This window comes from Cornus florida, unplaced genomic scaffold, assembly GCF_030987335.1.
Source record: "Cornus florida cultivar Cherokee Brave unplaced genomic scaffold, ASM3098733v1 CherokeeBrave_3.0.0_Hap2_Chr02, whole genome shotgun sequence".
NCBI classification, from domain to species: Eukaryota; Viridiplantae; Streptophyta; class Magnoliopsida; order Cornales; family Cornaceae; genus Cornus; species Cornus florida.
Window position 1 is genome coordinate 36,865,864 of NW_026775572.1, and position 21,577 is coordinate 36,887,440.

Genomic DNA, 21,577 nt, shown 5'->3' on the forward strand with positions numbered 1-21,577 from the left:
AAATATACGGGAATAGATTTTTTTTTCAAAGGTTTCTATTTTTATTTTGATAATTATCTTTTATTGTTACAGTGGGTGGTAATGATAAAATTAATTGTAGAAACTAAAAATAAGGTGAGAGTGGTTTTCCATAGGTGGGTTTGTAAAATAACCGTTAGAAAGTGTGAATTATTTTTCTTACTCCATGGGGAGCAAGAGATCAGGACTCTTTCTCTCTCTATATATATATATATGTATTCACAACCATAATTCATACTGAAAATCATATAATCCTTTTATTTATTTATTTATTTTTTAACAAAACTAAACCGTCACCTTCAAGCAGCTCATATAATTTTATTCTAAGGTCTTTTGACATTATTAGTATTATTATGATAAGCAGTTTAAAACAGCAACTTGATAATGTGATCTGTCAATATGGTTCATATTTAAAATTATATTAATTTTCGTGACAATGGGTCTGATGTGCACCTTGTAACAGACTTGCTCGTTTGTGCTCAAATTGTCTAAAATACCCTTCGATTAACGAAAGCAACAAATGAAATGACCTTTTTTAAGTTATCCAATCATATAAAGAAAGATGATAGTAAGAAGGAAAACAAATATCATAATAATAGAATTTTCTAGTTCCAGAAAATAGTACAGATAAAACACTTCACTAGCTACCTTATCGTTTATTTTTCAAATCCATATCTATTTGAAAGTTTACAGTCCCATCCTCTTCTCAAAATTTAAAATAAACATGAGATAATTACCCAATTCTTACTTTAACTACTTTTCTAACCCTTTCCAAGTTTGAACCTAACTCAATGTTGAACAACATCTATGTATGAGTATTGTGTTCTACACAAAATATGATAAAAATGTATAATTTTTATATAGAAATAAATTAGTAACCAAGACTCACATCTCGCATTTTGGAGGTAAAACTTCTTTAGAGAACATTTTTTCGATAATTGATCGATATATGAGAAATAAAAAGATTGTTTGTATTCGTTAATGAAGTATGAAATTTGACACTAATTTAAGGTTTCGTTTGTTTGAAAGTAAAATATTTTTTAGAATATATATATATATATATATATATATATATATATATATATATATTGGTATTTGGTTGTCATAAAATATTTATGAATAAAAAAAAATTAAAATTTAATAAAATTAACTTATTTATTAATTTTTGACAAGTTATTTTACATGCTCCGCCTGATAGATTCGATTTCAATCGAAGTAGACTTTTACCAAACACTAAAAAAGTAAAAATAAAAAAATATTTTACCAGAAAAAGAAAAATATTTTCGACCTGAAAAAGAAAAATATTTTGGGTCGAAACAAACCAAGCCTAAAAGTCTCTCATTTACTTCCTAAAGTGGATGCTAAGGATTTGACCTCTCGAAATGTCAAAATGGTGTGTGTGTGTATTTGTCAATAATAGAAAATTAAAAAAAATATACTAATCTCAAGTTTAGTCAAATTATATCTGATTTCATCGTCAAAGTTTATTACTTTGACCTCAATGTAACTCTGACCGCTTTTTCGACAAATTTTATAAAATAATAATTTTGTTCTCATCTTGTATAAAATGTTGTATAATACTAATAGGAATACATTACTAATATTTTTAAATAACTTTTTGGCGTTCAGGGAGAAATGAATTTGGGGAGCTTAAAATAATAAACGCTTAATGATGTACCGGTGTATAAATAAATATAGAGTACATTAATAAAGTATTGTGCATTGATTAGTGATTTTCGGAATCACCTGGTCACATCAGTGGGTCGTACCAAAACGGTCCCACCAATTCCGCAGTAAGTGACAAATGTTACCATATTCTTGGTGGTTGATACGGTAAATCTCAGCTCCACATGTGATATTCTTCTTCACCAGTCTCCAACAGAACGACAAATATTACTATTCAGTGTTTCTCTCTCTTCCAACTTCTCCATTAACAGCTCCTCCACACACTCTCTCTCTCTAAACTCTCACTTTTCTCTGCAACTTCTTCTCCTTTCAACTCTCTAATTTGTCTCTCTTTCTATATATATATATATAGATATGTATGTATATTGATATATTTCTTCTGCACTTCATCTTCTAGTACTGCTCTGTTCCGATTACAATGGCTGACATCACCGATGACATAGCAGAGGAGATTTCGTTCCAGAGCTTCGACGATGACTTCAGACTACTCAGTAGCCTTTTCAACGACGTTTTGCACAGAGAAGTCGGTAGCAACTTCATGGAAAAAGTTGAAAGAAATCGAGTTCTTGCTCAGGTTATTGTTTCTTCATTCAACTCACAACTCACAACTCATTCTTCAACCACTCACACTTGTACTTCTTTAATTCGTCTCCATTTCTTTGAATTCTGTACCGATGATTTATACATATTACACAAAACACACACACACACACAGATTTCACCAATCTATATGTACATCTTATACCGTTTCATTATCATGCTCTGGTCTTTGTTTCCTGATTCAACTAACAAAGTCATTCTTCGAGTACTCACACTCGTACTTCTGTAATTCGTCTTCATTTCATTCAATTCTGCACCGATTATTTATACATATTGCACAATACATGTGTATAGATTTTCTATATGTACAATTTTATACAGTTTCATAATCATGCCCTGTTTTTTGCTTCTTATAATAACTTTTTCTTCAATTGTGAATTGTGTATTCAGTTAGAACGATTTCTGTAGGGCATAGTGTTTTTAATCTGGTCCTATGCACATTCATGTACATGTTAGTGTGTGCATCTGTTTTTATATGGAAAAAAAAAAACATACTCGTATATACAAATAATACAAGTCATTCTTCAAGTACTCACACTTGTACTTGTGTAATTCGTCTCCATTTCATTCAATTCTGCAGATGCACTATTCATCGCACTGATGATTTCACAAATCTATATGTACCATTTGATATAGTTTCATTATCATGCCCTGTTTTAAGCTTCTTATAAGAGTTTTTTTCTTCAATCGTAAATTGGGATATAGCTAGAACGAAATCTGGAGGGTCTAGTGTTTTTAATCTGGTTATATGCACATTCATGTACATGTTAGTTCGTGCATCTGTGTGTCTATAAAAAAAAATATATAGGTGTGTGCGTTGTATAAATGTGTGAGTTTATGATGCGCTTTGAAGATACTGAGAAACAATTATATTGGGGGTTTTGTGGGTTCAGAGCGCTTGTAATATGAGGATGGCGGGGATAGAGGACACAGCTGAGCTGCTCGAGAAGCAACTGGCGTCTGAATTATCAAAAATGACACTAGAAGAAGCTTTGAGCTTTGCTCGAGCATTTAGTCATTACCTCAACTTGATGGGTATTGCTGAAACCCACCACAGGTAAACCTTATTGATATTCCAGTAGCCCTATTAGCATTTTGTTTCTGATTTCAGTTGTCATTTAGAACTATAAGAAATACAGGCTTGTTTAGAATTTGAGAACTTTTCAATTTACCTTCGTTGTCATTGTAACAATTAGCTGTGACCCCAATTGGCTCGGACAAGTCTTTTTTGGGTTGAGTTGAGTTTTTGTACCATTGTAAAAACTAGTAATGAATGTTACTTAGTATCCCACAAGTTGAAAAAATTATATTATTGTAGCCTAACAAATTGCATTTGCGAATTATTCTGGGCTGATACTTAGAATTCTGAATTAGTCCTAATGGTCATGGTTAATAAATACCTTTTTGTCCTTACATTCCTTTCTTAATTACAAGCCCCTTCTTTCTAATGGCAATTTCTTATAGCTTTGATGCTGCATATTCTGCAAGAGTAGAAATAATTGTGTTGTATTGAGCAAGTCTTTTGATCTATGTAGTGTCAAAATAATAGGGATCTGCCTAGAACTGTCTTGCAGACTAATTGTTCCTCATGCAGAGTACGCAAGAATCGGACTGTGGCACACTTGTCGAAATCTTGTGATGACATTTTTAATCAGCTGGTGCAAGGTGGAGTTTCCCCAGACGATCTTTACAACACTGTTTGCAAGCAGGTCTTTACTTTCATTTTCTACATTGTATATCACCTTTTTAGCACAGTTATGTTTAGAAGTTTTTTCTTGTATATTGCTTAGTAATGCTGGTTTTCGTTGCTGCAGGAAGTTGAGATTGTGCTGACTGCACATCCTACTCAAATTAACCGGCGTACTTTACAATACAAACATATTAGAATTGCGGTAAAAGTTAAATCTGCAATATGAATATTTGGTTAACATGTGAAAAATCTTAATTTTTTTTGGGGTCATATTACTGCATAATTTTGATTGTGAACTTGGTCACTTTTTGCAGCATCTTTTAGAGTATAATGACCGACCTGATCTTGGCTTTGAAGATCGTGATATGCTGATAGAAGACCTGGTGCTTGTCTTCAAATAAAAATGACGAAAAAGATTATTATTTTACTTTTGAATGTTTTAAATGGTCTATAAATCATTCTGGATTTTGTAGGTGAGAGAGATAACTTCTATATGGCAAACAGATGAGCTTAGGCGCCACAAACCTACACCAGTAGATGAAGCTAGGGCTGGTAAGCTATGTGACCATTTTATTATAAAATAGTTATTGCTTTGTTTATCTAAGAAACACATATATTGTTCTTTCAGGCTTACACATTGTGGAGCAGTCCCTTTGGAAAGCTATACCTCACTATTTACGTCGTGTCAGCAATGCTCTTAAGAAGGTATTTTTTAATCTGTATTTCCCGGATCATTCCTTTTGACGAATATACTGTACTCGGTGCTATCATTGTGTCCTTTTTTTTTTTTGTTTTTGTTCTTCCTCTTAGCATACTGGAAGGCCACTTCCATTGACATGCACACCGATAAAGTTTGGATCTTGGATGGGGGGTGACAGAGATGGAAATCCAAATGTAACAGCAAAGGTGAGGCTTCTTACATCTGCTCAGCTATTCTTCTTCTTCTCCTCTTTTCGTAGGTAAGACCCAAACAAAGACCTAGCCCAACCGACCTGAACATTTTACCCCCTTAACTGAGGCCTTGGTTTTTTTTTTTCTTTCCTCTTTTTATATATGCATATAAATGTGTGTGTGTATATATATATATATACACACACACACACTTTTTCCTTTTGCTAATTATGATTGAAACCTAGACATATCCCTTCCCACTTCACCTATATACCACCTGAGGCAAGGTATAGGCGTTTCTATAAGCAGAGCGGTTCATTTGTAAATCAATTATTCCTACTTGCAAATAAAATCTGCCCTCTTATTTGGGTGAACCCGATTTATTAAAGCAAAAAAATGTCAGAGTTGGGAGATATTTCATGGCTTTGGGTAATAGATTAATTATGTCATACAAGAATGTAGTGTCTTGAGCAGATTAGTTTATAAAATTAATGTCAATTTTTTTTGGCAAATGTCACACATGGACTAGCATAAGCTATTTTAGAAATGCCCTCTTTTCAGTATTCTAGTTGGGATCTCTGTAGTTTGAAACAAGGGGAAAAATTAAACAATCTGATATGTTTGTTTGTGACCATTAACTCAGAGAAATCTTACAAGCAAGCATTAGGGGTCTAACTAACAACTTATAAGAAAGTCTTTATTATATAGTCTACATTTCTCTCAACTCAAAAAGGAAAAAGCAAAAGGAAATTCTTCATTGCATCAGAATATTGCATACTATCCGCACTTTATTGCTGTTGGTGTTGTCCTTGACAACTAAGAAACAAGAATGCTTTTAAGGAAGAGCCGTATCCGTGTTGGGCACATGTTGTACACAAGCATTTCTTGAAGACTTTCAGATGTGTTCGTCACATTTTTAGATGTGACAGTAATTTACAAATAAATTTCTTAAATTTTGAACACGTGCATGGCACTTATAGATACTTTGCTATCATGGACATTATACACTGCATAAGGTTTTAAATAATTATCTGAAAAAAAAAAATTTATTATTGGTTCTCATAGAAATTTCATGAAATTTTTTATCATTTCAAAAAATAAAAGTATTTCCTACAAGTTCTACTAAAAGTTTAAAAGAGTAAGCATGGGACTTAAAGCAAGAGGAGTTATTGTGCATATGGATTCATATACACATCCACATAAATACATAAAAATCCATAGACTTATGTGTTGTATACTTGTTATGGCTTTCTCCAAATAAATAGTAGGGGTGGCAATTTATGTTGCCGTTTTGTATTTGTGTCATGACATGGGTATCCTATTATATGGGTCGACACGAATGCAATACAATTATTATTTGTGTCAAGACACATTTAATTCAAATTTTAGTTAAATGGGTCATTTCTAACACGAACATAACATGTTTAGTAAAACGGGTCTAATTGGGTTATAAACGAGTTGATGGGTCAAACACGAACACATGTTTACTTATCGTGTCAATTCGTGTTGACATGATTACAACCCAAACACGATTAAACCAAACCCAAATTCACTTATCCCATGTCATCGTGTTCGAGTCATATTAATACGTCGTGCCAAGTATTGCCAACCCTAATAGATAGGGTGATTATTATTTAATTATAAATTTTATATATTCATAGAATATCATATTTAGTTTTTATTCTTAAAGAATTTAAATTTTAGAGTTTCTTTCCTATTAGTTTTAAATTGCTTGCATTATTTTCAGTTTTCGGTGCCTAGCATGCTGATTCATTGACTGCTTTAGAAGTTCATTATCTGCATATATTGACGAAAAAACAGTGTTGATTAGTTTTAAATTGCTTGCATTATTTTCAGTTTTTGGTGCCTAGCATGCTGATTCATTGACTGCTTTAGAAATTCATTATCTGCATATATTGACGAAAAAACTGTGTTGATTTTGCATCCTTCAAACAAATTTCAGTGGTGCATTTCTTGTATGTGTATAATTTTGCTTTCTTCTCGAGATAAGGAACTTTACTTTCTGTCGAGATCTTGAATTATCAAATTGTTAAGCATGGCTGCATGGAGACAAACTGCAAGCCCCACAACTTTTGGAATTCCTGTTTTCACAGAAAACTATGAAAAGTTGTTTTTGCTACTAACTATGGTTTCTGTGGTGCCTAACATGTGTGCCTTTTTCTCATAAATTGTCTATTCGCATGGAAAAGACAATACTCAGTATTCTTGATGGGTTAAGCCAGTTTTGTCACTGTCAGACCTGACTATATTGTTAAAAATAGGGCAAGATTTGATTAGACCTATTTTAGTCGGAACCCAACTGCTTGACCTAAAGCTGTTCCGGAGCTACTTATCAAAGGGCAATTGGACTTCCTGCTCCATGGTGACTTCCCTTGCTTGGGTTACCAAATTGATCGGTAGTTACTTTCAGCCAAGAAAAGGGCAGCGGTAGAAAACGTTCGGGAATTACTAAATATGGGACTAAGAGTAGCTGGTCACGGACCCAGGCAGAGAGATTAGACCATACAGTTTTTTTATTTTTTATTATTAGTATAGTGCTCATAATCTGTGTTTAGAATTTGAGTGAATCTAGTTTTATTTTCACAGTGTCCATCAAGTTTATTACATCAAATTATTTTTTCTTGTTGTGCAGGTCACAAGAGATGTCTCTCTTTTATCCAGGTGGATGGCTATTGATCTTTACATCCGGGAGGTTGATAACCTCAGATTTGAACTTTCCATGAATCAGTGCAGTGATCAAATGTTCAGACTGGCTCATGAAATTTTGGAAAAAGGTTTGGCATTTTAAAATTTTTTGAAACTCTCATTAATATTATATTTTAGAAATAGTTTTAGGTTTAAAATGATTATAAAACTGAAATGAACCCAGGTTTTTAATATATTGGAGGTCCTAAGGCAATAATCATGCTAAAAATTAAGTAAAAATTATCATGGTCCTTGTCACTGTAAAACAATAAAATTAACCAATAATTTCATCTCAGACATAACATTACCACTAAAGAAAAATTATTTTTTAATTTGATTACTAAAGTACTTTAACATTTACACCCTAATCTATATTTTTGCAATCCACTTGAAAAGGAACAATTACCTTGTGGAGTGCAATTGTTTTTTGTTTTAATAAATTTGTGGAGTGAGTGTGCTTTCGAAGGATAATTACGCCATTATTTTTTGGGTAAAGTGCAAAAAAGCCCATGCTATATATAGAATGTGCAAGTACACCCCTGATGTTCAAAACTCCCCTTACAATTTTCAAATTGATTAAATAAGGACATTTTCTCAATTTGAAGACTGAAATACCTAAAATTCCCTTAAATAAAAAAAAAAATTTTATTTCAATTTTTTAATTCTAATTTATGTTTTTATCAAGGGTATTTTGGTTTTTTATATAAAAAATATGGTCAAAATTGACAATCAGGGGGAAATTTGCTACAAAATTTCAAATGTTAAGGATTTATATGCACATGCTAAATAGTAGGGGTGTATTTTGCACATTTTTTTTATAGCAGGGTTTTTTTTTTTTTTTTTTTTTTTAAAAATTTTTTTACACTTTATTCATTTTTTTTTAAAGCAACATAATTGAAATGAAAGAGTGCATCAGTGATGTAAATATCATTTCTCAATCGCTAAATTGTAATTTTTCCAGAGGCGAGAAGAAATTTTGAGGTTGCAACTTTATAATTTTTGAAAAACATATATATCAAAATAAAATAAAAAGAAAATTGAGTGGAGACAACTTATTATGACTCTGTGCTTGACTGAGAGAGACAATGGCTATGGGTGGCCTGGACACAAGTATATATAGAGGAACTTTACCAAAAATTAAGTGGGGGCATTATTCAAATTGAACAAGATTCTGAGTATCTAATATATATAAAAAAAAAATTAAGTGGGGGCGGGTGTTCCCCCACTCGCCTTCTGTCCAGCTATAAATTTTAATATACGTGGATGTATTTTTTTAAGTATTGCATGTTTAGTAACTCATCTGGTTTCAAATCTAAACTGCTTCTACCAAGTACCAACCATTTGGGGGTAAACCATATTTGTCATTACTATCTCAGTTCATGCTAATTTCAGTCTCCTTTTCCCCTAGTAGAACCCTTAATGTAGATCATGCCATTCTTTCTTACTAGTGCAGTTATTGGTCTTTGTTATGCACATAAAAGTGTTCTAATCGATTTTTATATTACATAATAAAAATGGAAAATATAATTATGTATCTATATTTGAAATTCAAGAGGAAGGCATCTCCTGCAAGACCAGTATAAGATATACCTAGTGATAAACACTCTCATGAAGATTCTAAGTTATGTACCTATTGAAGATTTGGTGTTACTAGAGGAATCAGTGGAGAAAAATCCTCCTTGTTTCCTGTTTTCTAATTCTTTCCATTCTCTTTATTTCTTCTCCTATATAAAGGAGCCTCCACCATTGTATTGTGTATGAATTGAGAGAGTATTATAAAAGTGATGTAGCCCTTTGGGCTCTTTGTGCCGTGGATGTAGGCCCTATTAGCTGAACCACGTAATATCTGTGTGTTCTACTTGTTTTATTTATCTTTTCGCTTCCATTTTATGCTTTACAACAGTATCTATATTTTATATCATGTGTTGATCACTAGGCATCTTATACCGTGTGGGTCTTGCATGAAGATTTTATTTTTCTACAGTTTTTGATGATTTTTTTTTTAATTTTTATTTCAAAATTTGTTTGGATTATTTCAATTAATTACTTTTGTAGTATTTGAACTCTGGAAATACTACCCAATTTGACTTATTAAAATTCAGGAGGTAGGCATCATATTTTTGTGTTCTCGCTCAGCTTAGTTCTTTGGTTGTGTGAATGAAGTTTATATTGTCTTCACTTTGAATAAGTACATAGAAAAGGATAAACTGACTTATTGCAGTCCTATATTATTCTATAATTCTATTTACTTTTCTAGAATGTGTATTCTCACCTTATTTAAGTGAGAAGAAACATGAAGTTGTATGAAGATTTGTTCTAAAGCATGTATGGACTCTGTTGTATAGTTGATTTGATGATGCTCCAAATATTCCGCTACTGATGGTGGCCATGTTTCTCTCCAGAAACTTCAGACGAGGATCGGCATGAGAGTTGGAACCAGCAATCAAATTGGAGTCAATTGAAGCATCACAGCCAACAAGTTCCTGCGCTTCCTTTGCAACTGCCAGCTGGGGCTCGTCTGCCCTCTTGCACAGGTGAAACTTTGGTTTTGGCAGTTTTCTGTTCATTTGTGATTTTTATATTCACACATTTAATATGCTTGCACTTGAAATTATTTGTTTATTTATTTTCTCATTTCTGTATTTTAGGGTGTAGCACCTGAACAAATCTATGAATATTGCCATAGTGCAGTTGATACTCTAATAATTAATACTAAATAATTTAATGATTCTCATAATCAAATTTTTTTTTTTTTTTTTTTTTTTTTTTTTTTTTTTTTTTTTTTTTTTTAAGGAACCGACTGGTAATACGGTGGATAACTATTATCCCTAATATTTAACAACTGTTAATTTTTTTTTTTTTGATAAAAGGGCTTTTACATTGTTAATTGTGTAAATATATAAATACAATATTGACATAAAAAACACTTCAACAATATTTTCATATGAAACTGTTAACTAGTTAAACGCTAGGAGGGATGGACACCCTTTAGAAGTACTGTAGTGGTGTAGGATACATGTCCAACACGGAAGTGTGGGACACGTCCGTACATGTATCCAACATTGCTCCTGGAATTTGAATAATTTTTATCTTGGTTGGACACGAACACGGCGTGGACACTTTTAAGAGACTTTCAGGACACAGTAGGGTAGTTTTGCAATTATTTTTTAAGAAAAATGGTGTTCTAATGCAATTTTAAAACATATTATCGATAATTAAAAAAATAATATTAAGTTTTAGAATATGATAACACCACCTATCCAGTTATAATCTCTAAATAAGTGATTACATTTATGATTTATGATAATATGGATAAAATGGAAGTATGTATAGTGATATACTATATTATTATTTATTTTGATGTAACCTTGCCGTGTGCGTTCTATTATTATTATTATTATTATTATTTGGAAATTTAACATATCATGGTGTTTATATCATGTCGTACCGGTGTCGCATGCCCATTTCCATGCTTCATAGGTTTAATATATTTGGCCATCTCACCAGTGTTTAAATCCTTTTGCCTTAAGGACTTGGAGTAGTAGACATATTATATATTTATTCATGTTGGACTATTGTTAAAAGACTTCCGTCGTCTGTTTTTTAGAATGGACGAAGTTAATTTTTTTTTTTGGCTAATCATTAATTGAAAACTTTAATTCTTAATAATTTTAACTCTTGATATTAATGAAATCTGTCACTTTTTGATTGAATCTTGGTACTTCCATTCCAAAATTTTGGAATATCTTTACATTGCGACCATGACAAAAATTGATGTCAGATTGATGCCCAATCTGGAACTCATTAGTTTTTCCTTTCTAAAAGTTTAAATTTAAAAGATGCTGCCATTTTGTGCATCACGCCCTTTCGACCTTTTGCATTGTGGCGAAATATGTTTTTGATATAGCATATTATGTAAATGCTAGCCAATATGACATATAATTGATATTTGCTCCATTAATTTATGTCTTTTTGTAGAATGCGAGGATGGAGGATCTCAGTATCCTAGGCTAGAAGTTCCTCGGACAGATAAAATGCCATTAAATCGTCAGGTGAAACTTGTTTTATGAAAGCTGGTATATTTGTGCTACATTTGATTTCCCTGTATGGATGCTGCTTATTTTCACTGTGCCTACACCTTTTCAGCATTTACTTATATGGTTTTTAATTTTTATGATTATTTATTTATTTTATTTTAATCTTTTGTAGGATGGGCAGAATGATTCAAGATTAGGGCCTACATTCCAGGATTCCAATAAAAATTTGAGCAAAAATTTTGGAAATGGAAATGGAAATATAGCTAATTCGAACAATTCTCCAGCCTCGACACCACGTTCTGCTCCTCTCAGCTCAAGTCAGCTCCTAACTCAAAGGAAGCTATTTGCCGAATCTCAAATAGGAAGGACAAGCTTCCAGAAACTTTTAGAGCCAAGCATGCCCCTTCGACCTGGAATTGCTCCCTATAGAATTGTTCTTGGGAATGTAAAAGAAACGGTAATGCTTTTCAATCTGAGTAGCACCTGATTATGATAAATAGGCAATGGTTGGCAGGATGGGGAAGCTATAAATAAAAAAAAAATCCCCTTAGGTTTAAGGAAATCACATGCAGATAGAACTTACAATAGCAGTCGGGACTTCTTTCAGAAACGCCCCCTGCTGCTATCTACCAGTCAAGACCATTAATAAATGTAACGTAATGTCAGACTGAGATACCCTTATCATTTATCAAAGCTTATTAAATTAGAACGGTTCCCATTTTGAAAACTTTTTACTAGGACAAAACACCCTCAACAAATATAATATACAAATATGCCATTATTTATAACTAATATCAAATATTATAACCCCAAGGGGTTGGCTCAAGTGGGCAAGTCACTTGGCCCTGGTGCCTCAATAAGCATCAGGTCTAAGTTTCGACTCCTCTTGGGTGCTAACAATCCCTTGTGGGGTGTGTGTGCGAGTATTAAATAGGAAAAAGAAAAAATATCAAATATTATAGTTACAAATTTGCAACTATAATTTATGAGGGCAAATTTTGAGAACTGATGAAATTCTCAACTTTTGCAAATTGTACAAAATTTCTATAATATAATATATATGTATATGTTTTTTATTTTAATAATATAATATTTAAAATATAGATGCGAAACAATTTTTTTGATGTTGAGATGGATTCTTGAAAGAACAGAGCTAGAATAGAAAATTAAAATTGGAAATACGAGTTGGACCAAAAAGAGGTCACACGTGAGGCGTGTTGGATGGACCAAAAGAAGGTCAAACGTGAGTGGGCGTGTTGAAGGATTTAAATATTAAAGTTACACCCTCTCTAATAGCTTAAGCTTTTGGAGTTGATGGTTGTTAACAAAGAGGAATGAAGAGTCAGCTTGTCATTGTTTCTATTCTACTTGTAAATGCAGTAATAAGTAATTGTTTTTTTTGCCTTGTGAAATCAGCTCATGAAGACACGAAGGCGGCTGGAACTTCTCCTCGAGGATCTTCCTTGTGAAAACGATCCTTGGGATTATTATGAAACATCAGATCAACTTTTGGAACCATTGCTTCTGTGCTATGAGTCTCTGGTATTCAACCTCTCCATGCATATACAAATACAAAAAAGAGAAGAAGAAAGAACACAAACTTCATTTGTTATTGAGGCTTGTTTAGTTGGGTCAAGTTGTTGATGTGAAATTATTGATGTTACAGCAATCATGTGGATCTGGGGTGCTAGCTGATGGTCGGCTAGCTGACCTAATCCGGCGAGTTGCTACCTTTGGAATGGTTCTAATGAAGCTTGACTTGCGTCAGGTGTGTTCTCTTTTGAATTATAGTTGCTGCAACTTATTTAGGTAATTTTTTTTTGACTTAATCTGTTTTGCCATGTATCAGGAATCTGGTAGACATTCTGAGACTTTAGACGCAATTACCAGATACTTGGATATGGGTACATATAGTGAGTGGGATGAAGAAAGAAGACTGGAATTTCTAACGAGAGAATTGAAAGGGAAGCGGCCATTAGTTCCTCCTACTATACAGGTAAGGTCATTTGATTCTCCACCGACCATGAATTGTGAAATATAAAACTTTTAAATCCCATATTCAATTAAAGTACTGTTTTATTGATTGTTCAGAGTGAAAATGATGAAAATGGTTATGGAGTTGTTGGTTTCACTATTAGACTCTCTCTCTCTCTCTCTCACTCACTCACACACACACACACGCGCACACACACACACACACACATTTTAATGTTGTAGGAATTGTATAACTCAATGTTAACTGGGCATGGAATTTGGTTGTGTATCCTTGATGTTTCTCTTTTAGGATGTGGGAAGCAGCATGGGGCGATTATTTTCAAGTGCAAGTGTTAGAAATTATGAAATCCTTATGGGGGGCACTAGTTCACGTCGTTGTGTGAGTAGCACGGTGCCGAAGCTATTAGTTGAGTAAGTTGTGAAACAATACTCTAATGACCTAGGGGGGGTGAATAGGTCAACTTGCCCAATTTTTGTGATCGATTAATTTACCCACAACCATGAAAAAAAAAATTGTAAAGTAAAACAAGTAAAGTAGAGTTTGAGTGATGACACCAGGTTTTTGTTCGTGGAAGCCCTTGTTGGAAGAAATCCGACCAACCAGGATGAAAGCCATGGAGAATTTCGTAGCCTCAAGCGAAACGATCCACTATTTGTTGAAGCAAAGTACAATGGACTCCTGACTCAGGCTCACACTTTTTCACTCTACCAAGAACTAATCGCTGAACGCCTCTGCCTTTGCAACTCCCCCGTTCAACAACACTTGACTTCAGGATGAAAACCAAGGAGAATTTCGCAGCCTTAAGCGAAATGATCCACTATTTGTTGAAGCAAAGTACAATGGATTCTGACTCATGCTCACACTTTTTCACTCTACCAAGAACTAATCGCTGAACGCCTCTGCCTTTGCAACTCCCCCATTCAACAACACTTGACTTCAAGCTTACTTCCTTGATCCTTGTAGAAGGATAGCTGGTAGATCAACAAGCACTTCACGAACACCTTGATCCCTGCGTAGTGCGATTGAATCCCCTTCTTCCTTCAAATCTGAATTTTGTGAAGGTTTGTTGAAAATTTGCTCTCTTAAATCTTTAATCTGAAGATTCCGTGTTGATCAATAGAAGAACATCACTCTAATCACTCGTGTTTAAGTGCGTGCTCTAAAAAATATACAATCAGATTTCACTGAAAATTCTCTCAAAAAGCTTCATGTAAAAGATGAAAATCTTGTTTTTCTAATTGAAGCAACCAATCTCTCTCTTAGGGTTAGAGATAGATGTTATATATATACTAGAGAGTCCATACAATAGGTAAAAAGAGGTTTTAAAATCGTGCAAGGACAGCTCTAGAAGTTTGGGTGAAAATAGGTGACTAAAAAGTTACCAAAATATGATTTTTCGCACATTCAAGCAACCGGTTGGATTTTTACAGAGACTTGTTCTCATGAAGGAAGTTCAACCGGTTGGATTTCAAAGTTCAACCGGTTGGAATTTTCCCAAGGGCATATTTCATACAGGAAGTACAGTCGGTTCAAGAATAAAGTGCATCCGGTTGGACTTTGCTGAGTGTTATTTCCAACCTCAGCTCTCCTACCCAACTTTAAACATACTCACAAGTGCTCCTCGCTCACATACCTATTCTAAATGATGTTCTCAATGGATTCAACAATCAGAGGCACTTACACTTTAGCTCCAAAAGACTGAGGCTCAAGATGAACAAAAATACAGCTCAATCATCAAGTTTTGAATCTGAAATTTGCCAACATTACAGAGTTATATCTCACACGTCGAGCCTTTGACATTGGATTTTGCGGATTCTCTTTCATTAATTCATGGCTAGGAAGCACGGACACTCCAAAATGGGCGAAGAATCTGTGTCCGACACGTGTTGGACACGGACACGCGTCGGAAAAGCCAAAAAACGTGTCTGAATTTTTTTATATTTTTTTTAAAATTTTGGACACGGCACGGACACGGCTCAGACAGCTCGGACACGGCTCGGACACACTTTTCTTCTGGATTTTTTTTTTTTTTTAAAATTTTTTTTTTAATGCTAATATGTTAATATATATATATATATATATATTATTAATTTTAATGCTGATATGTTCTATTTTTTGTTTTGTACTACCCTTTTGGTATTGTAAATGGTAAAAGTCCTAGGTCAAATGATGGATGGGACTAGATGATAGTACATTGACTTGTTTTTGTATCTTTTTTGGGGACTGGCCTTTAAGTTTTTGTAAATATTAAGTGCTAACGGTAAAGTCCTGAATGTTAAACAGTCATGAATGTTAATAGTCCTTTCTGTCTATGCTTTTGTATTTGGAGTAAAGTTGCAATGATGATTAAATGATACTACTTATTATTCTAATGTCTTGTTTTTTATTTGATTTTATAACTATGCAACATTGTTTTTTTATAGTTTATTAGTTATGAGTTATGATTTGTGTTTTTTTTCATTGTGAGGTTGATGAAAAATAATAACACTCAGTAATTTTTAAAGTACTACATCATATATATATATATATATATATATATATATACTATTCGCCGTGTCCGTGTCCTAATTTTTTGGATTTGCCGTGTCGCCGTGTCCGTGTCGTGTCGTATCCATGTCCGTGCTTCTTAGATTCATGGGATGAAGTCATAATTCATGATATAAATAAGCTTATTAATCATGTTGCTTTTTGGTATCTTGATTCTTTTTTCTCAAATATTACCCGTGGCATTTAAATATTGCCCAAGTCGGCTTAAGAAACTAGAAGAGAGGATGGAGGAATCATGTACTAGAATTGAATATGGATCTTTATTTTATTCATAAATACGCAATGTTAAAGAACTAACAAAAAAATTATGGCGAAATGGTTGGAAAGAGGGGTTTTAAAATTGTATATGGTACCCATTTTTTCGACCGTTGTTTATTTCTCTATTTACTTACTTTTGTAGATCTAAACTTAAATGAACCTTGATTTAAAAGGCTATCAAAATTTTCTCCTTGACGCTCACCTAAAATTAGCAAGGTTCATACTTTTACTTGTAGTGCATCATTGCAGTGAGGGATTTCTCACTAGAAGTTTATGAAGCTCACTTGTAAACTAACCAAATATGGCTTTCTTTAGTCTGAGTAATATTTCTCTGAAATAGAGTAGAAAGGTCAATTACATGCTGTACTTCCTTTTTCAAAACTGCCTTTTTGTGATGTAATACATGGATTTTTACCTGCCCATAGAGAAATCCTTCCTTTATAAATCTAATAAAAATATGTGCTCTTGCATTCTAATGCTCATCGTTGTTTTCCATCAAAAGTTCTTACTTTGAACTGGATCTTCTCTTAAAAGCATGGTTAAACTATTTACGAATTTCTTTAAAGAATTTAATGAGTGCACTGTGTAGGTGATCAATATTCATTATTAAATGCAAACTTGGACCATTGTGAGAATTTTTCCCTGAAAATTCTAACTAGATGATATCACAAACTTTTATTGCCGTAATTTATGGATTTGATTTTTTATTTTTTATTTTTCTAATCTTTTTCAATTGGGTTTTTTAGGTTCCTCCTGATGTTAAAGAAGTTTTGGACACCTTCCGTGTCGGTGCTGAGTTGGGAAGCGATTCCCTAGGAGCATATGTTATCTCTATGGCCTCGAATGTATGTTCAATCAGTAGTGATAAGTGTATGATAATATGGTATTAGATATTAATCTTGTCCATTTACTAGTTTGTGATATACGATCAATTATGACGTTGGCCTAAACTTGCTGAATGGCAGGCAAGTGATGTTCTCGCTGTGGAGCTTTTGCAGAAAGATGCCCGTCTTTCCGTTTCCGGGGAACTTGGCAGACAATGTCCAGGTGGAACGTAAGATCACACCCCTTCTCTTTTTTATGTTGATTGTACTCAATCATAAAGGTTTCCTACTGAATTTTAACCAATACTCCTTTGCTTTGGTTTGTGTTTTATTACATTTTTTATGGTGGTATTTGGACAACATATGGTAGTTTTGTTTTACATGGCATTCGGAACGGATAATATGTTCCGTAACATTTTCAAAATGATTTTATATTTCTCAGTTAATGGGATTAGTTTTGGTATTTCAAAAGAAAGACACCACTTCCCATCTTATCATAGGTTTTAGTTATTATTGTTGATGCCAAAAATCTACACGCTCCGGAGTCGTTGGCGATTCCTGCAAAACAAGAGAAGTGATGACCGGCGTGGTGCCGGCCGGGTGCACTCCGACAGTCAAGTTAGTACTTGACGATATAATATCCGATAAGGATTACATATAAAATTTATGGCGTGCCTTTTTAGGTTGACTGATCATTTCTTTTATAGAAGCATTGATGGTAGTAGTTGTTGAAGCGAGATTCTCCCTGATCCAAGATGATATCGTTTCCTTCTTACAGGAATGGTAACTGTTGTTACATATGGTAACCAAATATTTTTTATAATTCCATAGAGATTTTGGGGAGGATAAATCCCTTACCCTTATCTTATTTTGACTTTGAGTTGCCAATTATTTTTATCCTCATCAATTATAATATTATTTTGGCTGTGGTAGTGCTTTTGGATTAGTCCATTAAGGTCATGGTGCTGGTAATGCTTTCGTGTGCTGTGAAAAAGAGTGAAATATATATTATTTTTTTGGGCGAATTGTCCTATTGCCTCCAACTCCAAGGTTAATTATTTCTTTTTCTTTTGGGGTTCATATGATATTATGTTGTGAGTTTTCCTCAGTATCATACAAAGGAACTGTTGGGATGGCATATTGGGAAATACCCCAAAGGGGTTAGTTGAATAATGACAATGTTTTATCTTCTTACTTTGCTGGGAACTTATTGCCATTCTTACTGGAGTTTGATGTATATTGTTGGACCCTAGAATAGCTTAATCTTGTGGAGCAATTGGTGATCTAACACAGTATCAGATCGTTCTTGGAGGTCTTGGGTTCAAGTCTCCATCTCTGTAATTGTTCTCTGGTTTCAAGCTTGCACTTGTTATGATCTTAGTTTGATTAGTTGGTCTCGTCACGTGCTAGACGAGGTTGCATGTGAGGAAGGGTGTTAGAGTTCAATATTCATTGTTGGGCCCATTCTCTATCAGCTTAAGCTTTTGGAGCAATTCTAACATGGTTTCCATCCACATTTCTATTATATTTAGTGAAACAAATATATATGTATTAGTTTTTATTCATTTTTAATGAATAACTGATCACATATTTACTTCAGAACTAATTTATGATGACTTTTCTCTATACTAACGTGTATCCATCCACACTCCTATTCTTATAGAGCATTTAATTTATGATTGGTATCATTAAAATATTATGCTTTGTTGTATGGCAACAATTTATTTTACTTTTTTTATTTTCTTCTTTAGAGTCCTTTCTAATTTTCTCATTTTGAATTTGCATAGCATGTGTACTTCTACACTAAACAAAGAGCTTAGAAACAACAAAATTATAATAGTAGCATGTTTGTCGCAAACATAACAGAAGCTGTTAGGAGTTAAAATTTTTGCATGTTTTTGGTAGGTGTTTATTATGTTCACAATGCAAATGCAATATAATATTCTCATTAAATGCATGTCTTGGAATAGGCTGCGGGTGGTTCCTTTGTTTGAAACTGTAAAGGACTTGAGAGGAGCTGGCTCAGTGATCAGGAAACTATTATCAATTGATTGGTACAGGGAGCACATCATAAAGAACCATAACGGGCACCAGGAGGTATTTATTATGCGCACCGACTCACCAACTTCAATTTGGTAAAAGTGTCCATGAGAATTCTGGATCTCACGAAGTTATGGACAGGTGATGGTTGGATATTCTGATTCTGGCAAAGATGCCGGGCGCTTCACTGCAGCTTGGGAACTTTACAAAGCTCAAGAGGATGTTGTAGCTGCATGCAATGAGTATGGTATTAAAGTTACTCTGTTTCACGGGCGTGGAGGGAGTGTCGGTCGTGGTGGTGGCCCCACTTATCTTGCCATTCAATCCCAACCGCCTGGTTCTGTAATGGTGAGTTGTCTATTAAATTCCACGATTGAAACTCTAATTGCTTATGGGAATAAGTCTGGACATGTTTGCTTCATCATTGTGCCAGGAAATAGATTTTTTCATTTTCCAACGGGGAATGTCGATATATATCCTGCTTCCTTAAATGGCCAATGGTTTGTAGTGCAAAATGCAAGGAACATCTAACTCTAGTTTGAATTCTTATGAACTTCCGTCAACTTCTACAAACTTTTTCTGGTTCCATAATTGCCAATATTGTAACATGAACCCAAGTGAAAAGGTTACTTGCAACTTGAATTGATGTTTTTGTCATTAGATTTATTTTACATTTCAATCAAAATTGGTTTTAAGTTTCATTTCTAGAGTAAAGAAGCTCCAAACTCATTTGAAGTTCACTAATTTCCCTTCTGAAAGTCAATTAGTTGTCGATGTTTTGGATTTATATTTGGAGTGTTCTGTAGCCTATGCCTTTATGCTGGCACTGAATTGTTGTTTAATATGGCAGGGTACCCTCCGGTCTACTGAACAGGGAGAAATGGTGCAGGCCAAGTTTGGGTTACCACAGGTAGCTGTTCGACAGCTAGAAATCTACACGACAGCTGTGCTGCTTGCCACTTTACGCCCACCATTCCCACCTAGAGAAGAAAAATGGCGTGACCTAATGGAGGAAATCTCAAAAACTAGCTGCCAAAACTATCGGAGTACAGTCTATGAAAACCCAGAATTTCTTGCTTACTTCCATGAAGCTACCCCACAGGCTGAGCTTGGCTTCCTTAACATAGGAAGCCGTCCCACAAGAAGAAAGAGTTCGGTAGGAATTGGACATCTTCGTGCAATTCCATGGATATTTGCATGGACCCAAACCAGATTTGTTCTTCCTTCTTGGCTTGGTGTTGGAGCAGGCTTGAAAGGTGTTTGTGAGAAGGGACATACTGAAGATTTACATGCAATGTACAAAGAATGGCCTTTCTTTCAATGTACCATAGACCTCATAGAGATGGTTCTAGCGAAAACTGACATTCCTATAGTCAAGCATTACGATGAAGTTCTTGTGTCTGAGAGCAGGCGACGACTTGGTGCCCAACTGAGGGGGGAGCTTTTGACAACAGAGAAGTATGTATTGGCGGTTAGTGGGCATGAGAAACTCTCAAGTAATAACCGGGTTTTGCGAAGGTTGATTGAGAGCAGGCTTCCCTATCTCAATCCAATAAACTTGTTGCAGGTTGAGATATTGAGGAGATTGAGATGTGATGATGATAACCATAAACTAAGAGATGCATTGCTCATTACTATAAACGGAATTGCTGCTGGGATGAGGAACACGGGTTAAATATCGGAACCCTACTCGAGTGTTTGTGTGTGTATATTGTAGTTGGGTTACCTTCTGATCCTTGAGTTTACATCTATGCAAGTATGTTTGGCATTAGGTTTTGATGGAAAACACATGCAAATGGCATAAACTTGTGGACTTTAAATCACGGCAATGGTGGAAGTGGTGGTTTCATTTTGATCAGATTTCTTCTTGTTTAGTATTGTGAGGGACTGGCAACATCCATAATCTCTTATCATTATATGCATTGTCTACAGCAAGAGGATCTCCCAACCATATGACTTACGGTTTTGTGCGTGAGCACACAGATATTATTCTGCTCTAAACATGCAAATCTTTCAGTAATTTCAGGTTTCGTACAAAAAAAAATAATGATAAGTAGTCCGAAAATTTGATATATGTGAGTAGGGGGTGACATCATTAAAAAGATGATGTTATCATGATGTCACTTCTTAATTACATAAATTTAGGCCGAGCTTTGGTCTTCAATTAGTGAAGGGGTATAACCTGAATAGAGCCTAAAAAAGGTTGGGGGCTTTTGATTTTCGCATTCATAACAAAGAGGATTTATCTTCTCAGCCCATGATATTTATAGGCTTCGTCTGGAAT

At 34.2% G+C, this 21,577-nt stretch overlaps 1 protein-coding gene across 1 annotated transcript; it reads left to right on the forward strand.

Annotated features, from left to right (window-relative positions):
- Positions 1-1,893: 1,893 nt before the first annotated feature.
- On the forward strand, positions 1,894-21,151 carry LOC132294700 (phosphoenolpyruvate carboxylase 4). Its single transcript, XM_059792652.1, has 20 exons — positions 1,894-2,278; positions 3,198-3,361; positions 3,899-4,013; positions 4,119-4,196; positions 4,309-4,377; positions 4,468-4,546; positions 4,623-4,699; positions 4,805-4,900; positions 7,539-7,680; positions 9,994-10,125; positions 11,570-11,643; positions 11,801-12,085; positions 13,045-13,170; positions 13,295-13,396; positions 13,478-13,624; positions 17,176-17,274; positions 17,395-17,483; positions 19,224-19,350; positions 19,435-19,641; positions 20,144-21,151. The coding sequence occupies exons 1-20, from the start codon at positions 2,123-2,125 to the stop codon at positions 20,966-20,968; spliced, it is 3,189 nt and encodes a 1,062-aa protein (XP_059648635.1). The 5' UTR covers positions 1,894-2,122; the 3' UTR covers positions 20,969-21,151.
- Positions 21,152-21,577: the final 426 nt, after the last annotated feature.